Source organism: Trachurus trachurus (assembly GCF_905171665.1).
Source record: "Trachurus trachurus genome assembly, chromosome: 15".
NCBI lineage: Eukaryota > Metazoa > Chordata > Actinopteri > Carangiformes > Carangidae > Trachurus > Trachurus trachurus.
Window position 1 is genome coordinate 10,135,192 of NC_139906.1, and position 14,442 is coordinate 10,149,633.

Sequence of the window (14,442 nt, forward strand, 5' to 3'; positions counted from 1 at the left end):
ACACGGTGCTGCTGGAGCCGCCGGCCGGGGTGGTGGGGGGGGGCAGGGGGTTTGAGACGGGGGCACAAATGTTCATCCACTCGGAGCAAGGTGGTAAAATGGCCCATATGCCATGCAGACCAGGTCCCATCAGGCTCAGTGAACAGGCGTTTGTCACCATGGGGACAGTGGGGGCGACGGACAGGACAGTGAGGGAGTGAAGGAGGATGGGGGGGGGGGGGGGGGGGGGGGTAACAGTTTAGAGAAGCAGGGGAAGCAAGTGCATGGCAGGATGGACGACATCTGTTACACCATGTTTCAGGTTCCCATGGAGACAAGACCGAACGCCCCTCCCCTCCCCTCCCCTCCCCGTCATCCCACCCCTCCTTCTTCCTCCCACTCGAGCAGCACTCACTCACCACGCGCTCACAGCATGGTAGCAGACAGACGAGGGTGTGGGGGGTGGGGGTGGGGGGGGGCAGGGTTTAGCAGCTTTGCTGCGGCTCCCCGCTCCTGCTTTTAGACTTTCTGCCCTCCTCATCTGTAGGACAAAGGCAACGTTCATGTTACATCTGCAGACAGCGACAAGAACACTTTCATTTTACTGTACACCTGCATTAACTGTAGATGGAGATAAATACAACAGAGCAAGTTCAAACGAGGAACTACATGAGTACAAAAGCAGAAATAAATAAGGATCTAGATGCAGACAGTTGGACTAATATTGGCACATGAAGCAGTGCTCGTCTTTGATTATAACTTAATGATTAATCTGTACAAGATCTTGTCAATCTAAAATACATAATCAAATATTATCCATTCTCATGTTGGGGCATGTTGAGATGGGTAAATAAAAGTTTCCAGAAACGAAAAGAAATGATGTTAGCTTCATTCACAAAACAATCTGACCACTGCAAACTCTTATCAACTTTCTCTAATGACTCTCTCTTTCAATAACTCTGCCTAAAACTAAAATATATCAATCACTCTGACTATAATATTCCACCACCTCCACTCTCAACTTTCACTTCACCAACTAAATCCTCTCCTCAGATCATTATGGGAATGAAGCTTCATCATTTTTGTCACCAACCCACCACAGAGCAAAAGCCCCGGTTAATATATGTCAAAGAAAAATACAGAAAAGGGTGTAAAAAATGTATGAAAACAAACACAATACACACCGTCAATAGAAACCAAAAGAGGATAAAAAATAAACATTTTGATCACGGAAATCAAAATGAGCGTTTCAGGTCGAACCGAGACAGAACAAAGCCATGCAGTTATAACGCAGCAGTGAAAAGATTCTCCTGTAAACTAAAACGTCTTGATAAACATTAAGTGACCAGTGGATCTATTATCTGGCATATTGAAAGACTTTACTGTCCCACAATGCTTTGCTCCTCGACAGAAACAGGTATTTCTGCTTTTTCTTTATGGCTCAATCTCCCAACATTTCTGCTTCTGTAGCTCGTTTGCGATTGAAGCTAGAAACAAAAATATTAATATTTAGTCTTAAGTGTGATGTACAAATCCACAACAGCAGATAATAGTCTAGTGTTAGCCAGTGAAACAATATAATGTGGAAACAATAATGTGGTAAAAAAGGAAAAAAAAAAGCTGCTGGACGGAAGAACAAAGTTAACCAAAGTCCGACCTTAGAGAACAGAACGGGACAGAAAAAAAAGTCAGAACGGGAAAAACCAAACGGAACATAAAACCAAAAACAGCAAAATCACCACCAGTCAGCACCATGGCAAACAGAAAAGCATGAAACCAATACACCACGAGGAGATAAGACAGTGCTCTGATCAATACATGCAGAGGAGGATCCGTCCGTTCATTGGTCTTTAGGTCAAGTCTTATATATATAAAAGTATCAGCAGGCCAGAACCTCCCCGTCTCTCACACACACCCGTACTCATACCACAGGGACTGGTTTTCCTCTGCGCTCAGCGACTGGTCCGGATCATTCACATTCACATGATCGGGGTCGACGGCCGGGCCGGATCTCACCTGGCCGTTTGATTGTGAGCTCTGGTTTTGTGTGGGTTTATTTGCAACGGGTGGGCCGCTGATGTTGCTGACCAAGGTGGGGTTGAGAGACAGGAAGGGGAGGTTTTTGCCTGCTGACTCGCTGCTAAAAATGGAGTCCATGAACACCGACTCTACAGTGAAGGAGGGGCCGAGGAAAGACTCGAGGGTGGAGAGGTCGGGGTCGTCCAGGCTAGAATGGCAGGGTAAGCTGAGGGACTTGGGTAAAGGGGCGGCGGTGGCGGTGGCGGTGGCGAGGAGGGGTCCCGTTAGGTTGGTGCTGTACTCACTGGGTGTGGGCTGGGAGCGGAGCCCGGCCTTGGTGGTGGAGGAAGAAGAAGCAGCGACGGGAGGAGAGGCGTCGACGGACACGGGCTGCCGGCTGTCCTTGGAGAGCAGGTCGTGGATGCTGGTGCGCCGCGTGGTTCCCTCGGCCGTGGAGATGACGCTGCTCGCCCGCGGCAGAGTGGCCGAGGCTGTGGCCGAGTCCAGCCGCTCCGACACCGACGTGGCTTTGCCCTGCAACGACAGGCTGGAGCGGACCGGGACCGAGCCCCTCACCCGGGTGCTCTCCGCCTTCCGCAGCGTCGGGCGACCCGGTTGTCCCGACGACCTCGGCGGGCGGTCGGAGCTGACCAGAGTCGCCTTCCCGCTGGCCGAGCGCAGGATCCCTCGGCCCTTTGTGGAGGTGGTGCGCTCTTTCTGCACGTGTTCGGACGAGGTGGGGAGGCGAGGAGAGTCCACGGTGAGGTTCTCCTGGCTGCCGGACTACAGAGGACAGACACAGATCATCAGTTATCACTGGTGGGGAATAGCGATATGACAAGCAGTAACACTTTATAATAGGGGTTGCACGACTTCAGATTTTTAAAAGTCGACTCTAATGTTATGAAAGTCGAGTCGACGTCGACTAGTCGCTGATGACGTCATTCATATTTTTCCCATCATAAATTACAGGAGGAGGGAAATGCTTGGCAACAATCTGTAGATTATTCACTGACAGACGCTCATGCACAGAAATGAGTCCACAGAACAGCAGCTTTAGCCTATAAACAACAAGCTGTAAATCAGTTTGTTTTTCTGTAACATGCACTCCTATACAAGTGCAAAAGATAATACTGCAGCTACTGTCCGTTAAACAATTAGGGAGGAAAACGACACACAGGCCTCGTCACCATCACAGTCCTGCTCACTCACAGTTTCACTCACATTTTTTTTTGGTTGGTTGTTGCTGTTGTTGGTTGTCGTTGTGCGCGACGTAAAGCTGTCGATATGAGCGGAGTTTTTTTTTTTTTTTTTAATTGCCGACAGCCCGACACACTGGCCGCGGCAGCGCAGCGCCTCACAGGCGCTTGGCTGGTGTCAGGCAGCAGCTTCTCCTGCTCTCTCCGCGCCGGTCAAACATCGACCCGTCTGTAGGCTACAGGTCTGTCTCTAGCGCTGTGTGTATGGATGTGTGTCTTGTGTGCAGACGCAACTGACAAATATCTAGGCGGACAAGCAAACTTAATCATCATTTATTTTATTTTGAAAATCGACCGGATTCTCTCGCCTTTTCTGTGCCAGACTTCCTGTCTGGTATGCGCTCGTTCTATCCAGCTTGACGGCGCTCGTATTTTTTTCATTCAGCGCACTCAGCTGTTGTTTCAAGCCGCTACTCTTGTAGCCTACTGTTACATGATCAGCGACTAGTCGACGTCAAGCTGAAAACGTCATTGTGGAGCAGTAAAGTCGACTAGTCGATTAGTCGACTAGTCTGTGCAACCCCTACTTTATAATAATAAGCATATACTATTAAGCATTAGTTAAACATTAATAAATGCTGAATTCTTCATTTATAACACATGAATACTATATTAGTATGTTGTTATACAGTTAGTGCTTATCAATGATGAGTAAAACATTTTTAACTGTGTTTATAAACTACATACAATTGAGTATTCATGTGTTATAAATAATGGATTCAGTATTTCATGCTTAACTAATGCTTAATAGTGTGTACTTATTATAAAGTGTTACAGACAAGCTGACTTAGACCACTGTGGCCAGCTGTGGCCAGCTGTGGTCACTGGTCACAGGAATTATTACAATGTTTCCATTTCGTGGTGTCAGTGCCTCTGTTTTTTGTTTTGTTTTTTCTCACTATTTTTTGTTTTCATATAACATTCACTCATATGCAGATCGAGAGTGAGTGAGCGTGAGAGAAACACCGGGCGCACACCCGATTTCACATTTGAAGAGAGGAAAAACATGGAGAATATAGGCCTACATATAAAAGTCTTTGTCCCGGGAGTGATGAGGAACTGTCACTGTCAGTTGTCATAAATTGGATATAAACACTAATCACTAAAAATCCTCCCATGTCCAAGGTGGGGAATGACTGAAAAAGTTTGAGAACTGTGAGTTATCATATCTTTTGTTTTTAGTAAAACCCAGTCAACTCAATCTGCTGGCTTTAATCCAACAGACACATTACAGCAACACATCAGCTCTAACTGAGTTAGAGGCCTCACCTCTGCAGGATCGATACCCTCGTCCAGGAACTGCTGCAGGGAAAGCACCTCGTTGCCGGGCGATCCCGTCTTCCTGATCTGGGTCTGGCCCGGGCTGCCGGCGGCGGCGGCGGAGGTGGGCTGCTGCACGGGGCTGCTGCCGCTGCTGGACCAAACCTCCTGGTCTAAGCTCAGGCTGAACTCCCCGCTGCTCTCGCTGTGAGGTCGGCTCAGGCTGCCGTTCAACGTGCCTGTGGGAACGGGAGGCAAAGATTAGATCCACAGAGGAGCTGATCAAACCTCAACTCATTTTTAGTCCACACAATGGTTAATTAGGTTATTTAAAATTGAAAAATATTATTTTACTGCTTGAAATCTAAGCTCATCATCATCTGATCCATCATTGAACAGAAAATGAGACGAGACAAAGACTTTAGGGGTTAGGTTGATAAAAGCCCAACAGGCTGAGAAATGTTAATGTCCCATGCTGAACATATATTTATTTATTTTTTAATCATTTTTAGACCATACCGATGTTAAATTATATTATGGATCATTCTAGTCTATTCCTTCAGAAAACAACAGAAATGGATAAAATCAGTTTGCTAAAACGCAAGGTAACATGATTAAATGTCTTTATTTGTCTGACTCGCTTTACTATTATGTAAATATGCACTCATGAGAACATATAACAGAATTTTGTATTTAAAAAAATGTCTTAAATGATTACCGTAATCATTTTTTTTTAAATAGGGCAATTTATTTCCTTTTCATTGACTAATCAATGGACCAGCTAGTTGTAGCAGCTCTAAAGTGATTAATTTCTCTCCCACAGGAGGGAAAAGTCTGAGCCACAGAGCACCTTAAACCTTAAAGTCGGTCTGAGTAAAGACATGAAAGGCGAAGATAAAGGGAACAAAGGAGGAACGGCAGGAAGAGGTGAGTTAGAGGGAGAGAGGGGAGGGTTAAAGGAAGGAGGTGCGTACCTTTGCCCTCCAGAGGAGAGATGAGGTGGGAGTTATTGTTACTATTACTACTGATGGTCCTGTTGCTATGGAGACTGGTGGGTCTGGTGGCTGGGCAAGGGACGAGAGGGAAGAGACGTGCACACACACACAGTTAGGTTTCATATATATACACATACATGGATCCTCACCAACGTGCACTAACACAAAGAATAGCACGTAGGCGCACGCTAACAGTCTGAGAGCACGGCTCCTGCTGGGGCAGCAGATGGCACATGCCAGGCAGAGGGACAGGCCGGGTGGCTCAGTGCCAGGCTGCATCCCCAACATGTCCAGTTAGTAAACACAAACTACTGACAGAGAGGGCCAGGACCAACCCACCTAAAGGAAAAAAGGAGGGGAAAGGGGAACTAATAGAGACAATACTGATACTGAATAACAGAAAGAGACAATAGAGTGGAGGTAGAATAGTAGTAAAATAAAATTGGCATGCCTTGGATCCGGTGCAAGACTGAGTGGGGAGAGAAGGAGAAAGTGAGAAGGAGGAAAAAGAAAGGGAGTGGTGACAATGTGACCTTGCTCTTCCCGGTGTTTAGTGGGGGACAGTTTCAGCAGGAAACCAGGGACCGTGACAGCATTTCAAACTGGTTTTCAGGACACGGCTGACACCAGATTAGAATTTAAAATGAATCTTTCCACCAGTGATTCCACCAGTATTAAAAGGTTTCTTTCTACTTGTTATGTCTAGGAAACCAGCCCCTTGTTTGTCGGCCCCAAGGTGAGATTTGGTGCCAAGTAGTTGTCACTTACTACAGATGCTACAGGGCACTCTGCACATAATGCTCAGCTCAACAGGGGAAGGAGACAGAGCCAAAGCACTGCTGTGCACCTGCAGGCCTGGTAACACACACACACACATCTAGTATATGAACAATGCAACACGCCCTAGTTGAGACACATCATGTCTGAAGGAAATATCACACTATTCATCGACAATGCACGCATAGCAAACCATGACCACCATCCATGTTTTTTTTTTTAATAGAGAGATGGAAACATAAATCTAAAAGTGAAAAAATGTGGCCAGTAAAAGTTAATTGTAAAATCAATACGTGTCTGAAACTTCCATTAAGAATTTAACATAAAGGAACAGACCATCTCTAGACGATGACCTAATGGCTGATACATTATAAGTAACGTCCGGTGTGCGAGAGTGGAAGGCGGTTTCCTCCGGCCATTATAGAGAAGTACCGGAAAAATGGGTGTGACGGCACTGCAGTGGATTTTATAAAGTGCATGCTGGGAACTCATCAGCTAAGTAGAACCCAGGTTGGGCACTAATAAAGCTACACTAACGTCCTGTGGAACCGGTCTAATGATACTTAAGGGAGTATAGGTTACGTACATGTACATGTCTCGGGGGGTCGGTGGATACAAAACGCATTTTAAGCGGTTAAAAAATATTTAAAATACTATTCTTGTCAGATATCAGGTTGTTGAACTAGGAATGTGTGTCAGTCGTTTTGTGGCCATTTAACAACTGGGTCATCCCCATCAGAGTGGCATAGAAGTGATGAATAGTTGGCCGGCCGCAGATTAACTGCCCTGGATAACACCCTAAAGCCTGGAATAGAGTCAATCCTACTTTCAATGGGAGGCTGATCTCTCTCTTTTGCTCTCTGCTAAAATTGCTTTTCCGACTGTAGATCAGGCTTAATCGAAGTGCAGGAAGGCAGCCCAAAGATTAGCGGTGTGGGAGTGTTGAGGACGTGACCTGCTCTTTTGGGGCTTTTCAGTCTTCTCTTATCCCTCGTTTGAGAGGTCTAAACATCCCCGGCTGCTGCGACCCCCCTTTCCCCTGTCGTTTGACACAGTCTACAGTTTGATATAAAAGTCTTACCTTGACTCTTTGGGTCATCTGAGGAGCCGGCAACATCCTCGCAGGAGGCGTTACCTGCGGGGGAGAAAGAGAAAAAAAGCAGCTGTAGCATCTCTGACACCATTTTCATCCACTTCATACGAACAACCGCCATCTATCAGCGCTCCTCTGACCTTTGACCTGAAGCCGCAGCTTGGCCCTGCTGTGCCCTGCGCTGGGCAGGGTGAGGGCGGCGCAGTCGATAGCGTTGGTGGAGAAGGCGAGCTCCTTCATGCGCTGCCCGCCGCGCCTGCTGCTGACCGTCATGCCGCCGTCTCCGGCCTCGGCGCCGTCGAGGTTCTCGATGCTGCCCGCCCACTGGGCTGCATGACCGCCGGCCACCGCCATGGTCTGCAGCAGGTCGTTCATGGCTGATGGACGGACGGAGGAATAGAAAAGAGACATGAGGACTGGAACAGTTCATGCATTTTTTTCTTTTGTTACATCCTATCTCATCTCCAAGCAGGACCTTTAATTAGTGTGACTGCTGAAGCAGTCACACTATTGTTCTTCTGTTTGGCCATTTTCTTCCGCCTTTTTACGGTCTTCTTCTAGTCCTTCATACTTTGTGCTATTTCAACAATTCATATATCAAAACGTGCAGCTTTTTCAGGACAATATTGCTATTATTTTTCTCTTTTATACTATTTATACTTTTTCAAATATTTAACTTTTTAGATGTTGACAGTGTGCAGATCATTAACAGACAACAGTCTTCTTCACAACTCCACTGTAGTGTAGGGGTTAGGGTGGCTGCTTGCCAACCCTAAGATCACTGGTTCGAATCCAAGGGAAGAACTCTTGTTATGTTATGTTGAATTCTGCTCTCCTCCCCCGCCTTCAATTGGTTACAGGTGTTTGTTATCTCCTTGATTACTCATACCAGTTTGCAGCACATCATCACATTACAATGAATGACAACAGTCTTGAAAGCAGTGTGCTCTCTGTAGCCGAGTGGCAGAGTAAAGGTTTAGTGATCATATGGTCATGGGTTCGATTCCTGCCTTAGTCATTTCACATCATTGCTTGACTTTTGATTCCAATTATTCAGCTGTCATTGGACAGTCTTTGATTCCTCATAGTATAAAGCTCATTGTATCAAAGGTTTTCTTTACCCCTCACATACTGTCTCTGTCTGTAGCCTAGTGGTTAGCTTGCTGGTCTGGAGACCTGAAGGTTGCTGGTTCAAATCTTGCCTCAACAACAATTATAGTGAATTATTTTCCCAGTTGTCCTCTGTTGACTTCTGATAACTTGCTTCATGTTGAAACTGCTGCTCTCAGCCTGAAATTCACAGAAATTTTCATTCTAAGTCATTCAAGCTTGACTCTCAAGCTTTCTTGATGTTGACAGTGTGCAGATCATTAACAGACAACAGTCTCTGCAACTGTGTGTGCACTGTGGCCTAGAGGCAGAGTGAAAGTCTAATGACCATGAGGTTGTGGGTTCGATTCCGACCTTGGTCAAACATTTGTATGGTGATCACTGCTTGCACTATTTGCTAATTCTGCAACAGCGTTCAGTTGCTATCAGCAGTCACACCATTTCCATTCTTGGAAATGCTTTTTCTAGTTTAATATCATGTGCATTTTGCATGAATACACTGAGACATTGTGACTCTTTATTTAGTGGCCAGGTTGTCACAAATTGTTTCAGCCTGGAGAACTACCAGTGGTTTGAAAACATCTTACTCACTGTGCCTTAATGTGGAAGCATCATTAAGGAAAAAGGCTCAATTCTCCCATTTAGAGGGTTAATATAGCAGAGAATTGCCCTTTGTGGTGAGGCCCTGCTCAACATTACTAATAGGTCTATCTAAATGCAACGACGTCGTTACATGCAGGCAGTACTATTAAAAAATACGACGATTATCTTAAGTGCATAAAGATGGCGGCTGCAGTGTCATCCCTCATTACTGCACCATCTCAGCCTGATGCATCATCCTCAAGAGGCCACTGTCTTTATGCACTTAGTTGACTGAGTTGTATGCGATGGTAGCGAGAGGCATGAGGGCATGCAGAGCTGCACCGAGCAGCAGCGGCAGCAGCAGCAGCAGCAGTAGCAGCACTGTACAACAAAAGATCAGAGCAGGAATCATCAGCGCGGTGATGAGGCCATGTCAGCAGAATAAGATCTGAAATGCAGCACGCTGACGGAGGGAAAGATAGAGTGACAGAGTGAGAGAGAGAAAGAGAGAGTTAAGGCTCCATTTCAAGTCCTCCATGGTGAGTGTGAGCAGCGATGATCAGGCAGTTGGTGATAATATTTGTTGTAATGCCATGCTGTAATCAAAGATGGTAGCAAGCACAGCACAGGCGCATGAAAGGCAAACCCGCAGTCTCTTTCGCCTGAACACACACACACACACACACACACACACACACATAAAGACGCACTCAAACACAGCCTTTCATTCAGTTTACACAAATAAAATCAAACCACAGAGCACATGACAAAGCTGCCCGCTAAGTTGCCCAATGCGCATAGTGATTCCCACAATCACCAAACTGAAACATGATATATGACGCTAAAATCGATGAAAATCAAACTGCATGACGAGAGACAGATACAGAGAAAGAGAAAACTCCTGACTTCTTCTGTTATTCCTGTTCTTTAGCACATCTTTGTTTGTGAGGTTTGTGTTATTCATTTACTCATCAGTTAGTAGAGAAGAGGAAAAGTGACACTGCACTCATGAATGCTAAGAGGAGATACTCTACAGGAGGGAGTGGAGGGAGGCGGCAGACGCAGGGGGTGACGGAAGGGGTTGGGGTCACTAGGAAAATATGATAAGGAGAAGTCACTGATGTCAGCAGGAGCAGCGTGGGGCTGAGGCGACTATACCACAAAATATAAACTTGAATTTCTGGTGGATCTTTAGCAGACATCTCGAAAAAGGGCTTCAGATGTCAAAAAACTGTGAAATCTAAAGTAATGGCTGTAGGTTTGATGGGTTGAGACTGAAACCTGACACTGCCATGCTGTCGCTGCCACACACACACTGCAGCCGCCCTGAGATCAGTGACTTTTCCTTCTTTGTTTCTCCTAGCGTGACAATGACAGGGTGGGGGGGGGGGGGAGCAGGCGGAGGAAGGCTAGCGTGGCGGCTATCGGAGGTCTTACACATGGAGCGCCGGTAGATGGCTTTGGCCTTGTCTTTGTCCTTGGATCTGTTCCTCATGAAAGGCAACCTTTTTATAGCTGTCAGAGCGCAGCCAAGAGAGAGAGGGATAGACAGACGGACGGACAGACAGACAGACAGGGGGAGAGAGAGCGACAGAACAATCCCGGGAGGGAGGTGGAGGAAAAGAAAACAAAAGAAAAAGGAGGGCAGAACAGAAGGATGCGGTTAACGTTTTTTATTCACAGAGAGCCAGGGGGGAGAGATGCAGAGAGAGCTGAGCCCCTGGACAGACACTGTGCTGGACAACGACAACATGACTTAGATTGGTGAATTATGTTATTACAAAGTCTCTTTGATTGTGATAAAACTGTATTTCAGTCCATAAAAATGCACCTCATCCATTTATTATTATTTCTTGTTATTTACTGGAAACACTGTTAGAAATAGTATATTAGCAAAGCTGGTACAAGTTGATGAGGCAGAAACACACAGTCTCTCACTTTTTTGAACATTTTAGAGAGACCGTGTTCAGCTCCTTTGTTCTTTTTACCAGATGTATTAATAAATGTGTCAATGAATGTTTTAAAAACTTGTTAAAGTGCTTTTGGGTGAACTGAAATAGCTTCCACGTACTTTAAAACCTGAGTATTACTTTTAAGGGCAGACTTCTGTACAAAAATACGTTATGCAAACAAAGAACAGAAACACATTATGCAAATACACACACACACCCACTCGCTCTATCAGCACACACAAACGCTCTCATGTTAATGGTCATGAGTGTTGTATTTTACATATCCAACGGACTTTATAGAGCATTACACACATTACACAACAACACAAGAGTCAACACATCACCACACCTAGATGGGACACAGAGGACGATGTGTATTAAAGGGTGCAATCAGGACAGTGAAAAGGTCGAAGGGCAGGTTAACAGCATCTGGGAAGACGGCAAAGATCCCAAAACAGACATTTCCAAGAGGCAAAAAAAAAAAAGTGGTTCATCATGCCATCACTGTGTGTACATGACACCAACTGAACCAAAGATGATTCAAAGTGTCTCTTCATTTCTCTCCTAACATTTAACTTTAAATGGAAAAACCTTAATGCATTAAATTCTGTGTTTAAATGCACTGGCTTTTTATATTTGACTAGATTAACTTCTACATTATACCCAGTAATTCTTATATTTTGCAGATAATAAAACATGCAGACCTACTACATGCTGGTTTTACTGAGTAAACCTAAGTGCCCGTGTACAGTTAAAATAAGTACCAGTGAATATAACCTATATAAACCTGACTTTAACACACTTGAGTGGAAGTGAGCTAATTCATTGCACCTTTTAATAGCTACGATGCTACGTCGAAGGGCGTTTCTATCTTCTTTTACAGGTGAACTGCACAGATCAGCAGGTTGACATGTCTGTAACTGCGGGCTAATGAGCCCTTCGCCTATATGGGGGGGGGGGGGGGTCGGCCTTAAGAGTGAACTGCACCTGGTTCAACACATACCAATACTACAGTATTCAGTAGCCCCTCAGACAAGGTCATATAGATAACAAGCGCTATCTGTTGTTTCAAACCATCTACTCTTTGAACCAGGCCTGTGGTCGGGGGGGGAGTCAACCTCGTGGTGCTGCACAGCTCAACCCGTAACCTCTAGGACATCTGAGTGTGACACGGACAATGGACTCACAAAAACATGCCCTGAGAGACGTGACAGCCGGGCCACAAACCCCGCCCACCCTCCCCTTCCGCAGCATACCATTGGTGGACCCCTGCCCTTGGGCATGGGGCTGCTGCCCTCTCCTCCCTTCGCAGAGAGAGAGAGAGATAAAGAAGCAAAGGAACAGTTAAGGGAGAAAAGACCCATTCGTGCACTCACACACTCACACACACTCTCACAGCTTCCATATGTGCTTTGCATCATGGTTGAAACTGCAGCTATTCTGGTTTTGAAATCTTGGTTAATCATCTGTGCGTTTATGCGTTTCATTTCTACTCACTGCTGCTCCTCTTGTGTGTGAGCGTGTCGTCCAGCGAGTTGGAGCCGGAGCCGACGGACGAGCTGTCCTGGCTGTCCTGGGGAAACGTCAGGAAACCGTCGCCGTACTCCGAGCGAGACGGAGTGAGCGTGAGAGAACGCATTCGCTCTCTGCTCTTTGGCTTGATCAGCTTCTTCATCTTCAGGGTGATCCAGTTACCGCGCCTGCAGAGGAGGGACGGGGACGCGGAGACAATCAGCAGGCATCAGCTGAATGTATTTGATGTCTGATTCGTTCCATGTGTGTAACATTACTTTGAGGCTTCATTACAGCCTCTCAGTCCTCTCATGGATGTTGCAGTATGTGGCTGTTTAAAGCTCTGCAGACCATAAATATTTGATTCATCTCTTCCCGGGGCTGCAGGGTGAGTGTTTTCTACCAAACGCCCCGCTTCAGAGATCAGAGTCAACAAGAAAACTGTTTTATTTGTTGTTGTTTTTACAGCATAGTTTTTGCATGATACACTGAGTTTCACTCTGATTCACCACTGTTAATGTAACTTAATGTAACCTGATGATGTTTACCTGCGTGGAGGCGAGGGGTCGTAGAACTTGTACTGGTCCATGATCTTCTCCTCCAGCTTCTCCTTCTGTCTCCTCAGCTCATTGAGCTTATCTCTGAATGGACAGAGATGAGAGAACAGACAATAAGACAAGCTGATCAGTTTTGAACATTTCATAAAAACAAAAACAAAAAAACAACAGATACTAGGTTTGTTGTGTACTTTTGAGAAAACATAATGCATAGGTTTACATGTATTGTCTTTGCTCGACGTGGAACAGGTCTTTGCTCTCCATGGTCTGCTCCAGTAGTGTGCGATTCTGTAACATCAGAGTCTGAATCTGGTCCAAAAGGTGACGATTCTCCTCCTCCAGGTTTCCTTTCAACTGGCTCAACAACTAACACACACACAGATATATTAAAGAGATACCGTAACACCTGGCTCAAATAAAAATATGATACATTAAAGGAATCGACTTTCCACAACACAGCTGGCTTAAGACGTTGTTTATAAAAAATATCAGACATTAAAGGGAAGGTAACCAATCAAAGACAGTTGGCTCAGGAGAAGAGAAGAGAAGAGAAGAGAAGAGAAGAGAAGAGAAGAGAAGAGAAGAGAAGAGAAGAGAAGAGAAGAGAAGAGAAGAGAAGAGAAGAGAAGAGAAGAGAAGAAAAGAGAAGAGAAGAGAAGAGAAGAGAAGAGAAGAGAAGAGAAGAGAAGAGAAGAGAAGAGAAGAGAAGAGAAGAGAAGAGAAGAGAAGAGAAGAGAAGAGAAGAGAAGAGAAGAGGTCTCTCCTCACTTCACACTGGTTGGTGAGCTTGGTGGAGGTGATGTCCAGCTGCTGGTACTGCTCCTTCAGCTTAGAGAACTCGGCCTCCAGCTTGGTCTGGTCCAGCTTGGCGCTGTTCAACTGGCTCTTTATGTTCTTGTGATCCACATGGAGACCGTCGTTGTCCCTCACCAGCTGACGATAGGTCGTGTTGAGTCTGAGGAAGAGAGCAGAGCAGAGGGACGTCACGCCTCAATATGAAGACATGCTTGAGTTTAAAAAGGATGAGAGCCACAAAACAGTAAAGCTGGAACCAATCTTATTTCTTCTGAATATACATAAGGGGCAGCTTTCATTACCTGCTGAACAGCTTACATTAATGGGTAAGCTTCTTCTTTTGGCGAGGAGATGTGTTTTGTTTCAATGAATTAAAGACAATCCCCCATCAGTCACACAGTGGTACAGGGAAATATTCAAGGTTTTTCCTATGGAACACCTCAGTGCCTCATTAAAGGGCAATGATGACTTGTTTTATTGTGTCTGGCCACCTTTCCTGAATTACCTTCCTGGTGACCTTGTTGACCTGCTGCAGAAAGGGCGACCATATTT

The 14,442-nt window shown here is 45.6% G+C and overlaps 1 protein-coding gene across 1 annotated transcript in view; it reads right to left on the minus strand.

Moving 5' to 3' along the window:
* Positions 1-1,610: 1,610 nt before the first annotated feature.
* ccdc88ab (coiled-coil domain containing 88Ab) overlaps positions 1,611-14,442 on the minus strand; it is a 67,193-nt gene continuing 54,361 nt past the window's right edge. The window contains exons 26-37 of the mRNA XM_083988722.1: positions 13,864-14,050; positions 13,316-13,461; positions 13,087-13,179; positions 12,524-12,726; positions 12,283-12,330; positions 10,512-10,589; positions 7,523-7,759; positions 7,371-7,424; positions 6,281-6,367; positions 5,492-5,581; positions 4,527-4,756; positions 1,611-2,781 (exon numbers count right to left, since the gene is read on the minus strand). Of these exons, the coding sequence (XP_083844848.1) occupies positions 1,885-2,781; positions 4,527-4,756; positions 5,492-5,581; positions 6,281-6,367; positions 7,371-7,424; positions 7,523-7,759; positions 10,512-10,589; positions 12,283-12,330; positions 12,524-12,726; positions 13,087-13,179; positions 13,316-13,461; positions 13,864-14,050 (2,350 nt within the window). The 3' untranslated portion in view covers positions 1,611-1,884. The remainder of the gene's footprint in view (positions 2,782-4,526; positions 4,757-5,491; positions 5,582-6,280; positions 6,368-7,370; positions 7,425-7,522; positions 7,760-10,511; positions 10,590-12,282; positions 12,331-12,523; positions 12,727-13,086; positions 13,180-13,315; positions 13,462-13,863; positions 14,051-14,442) is intronic.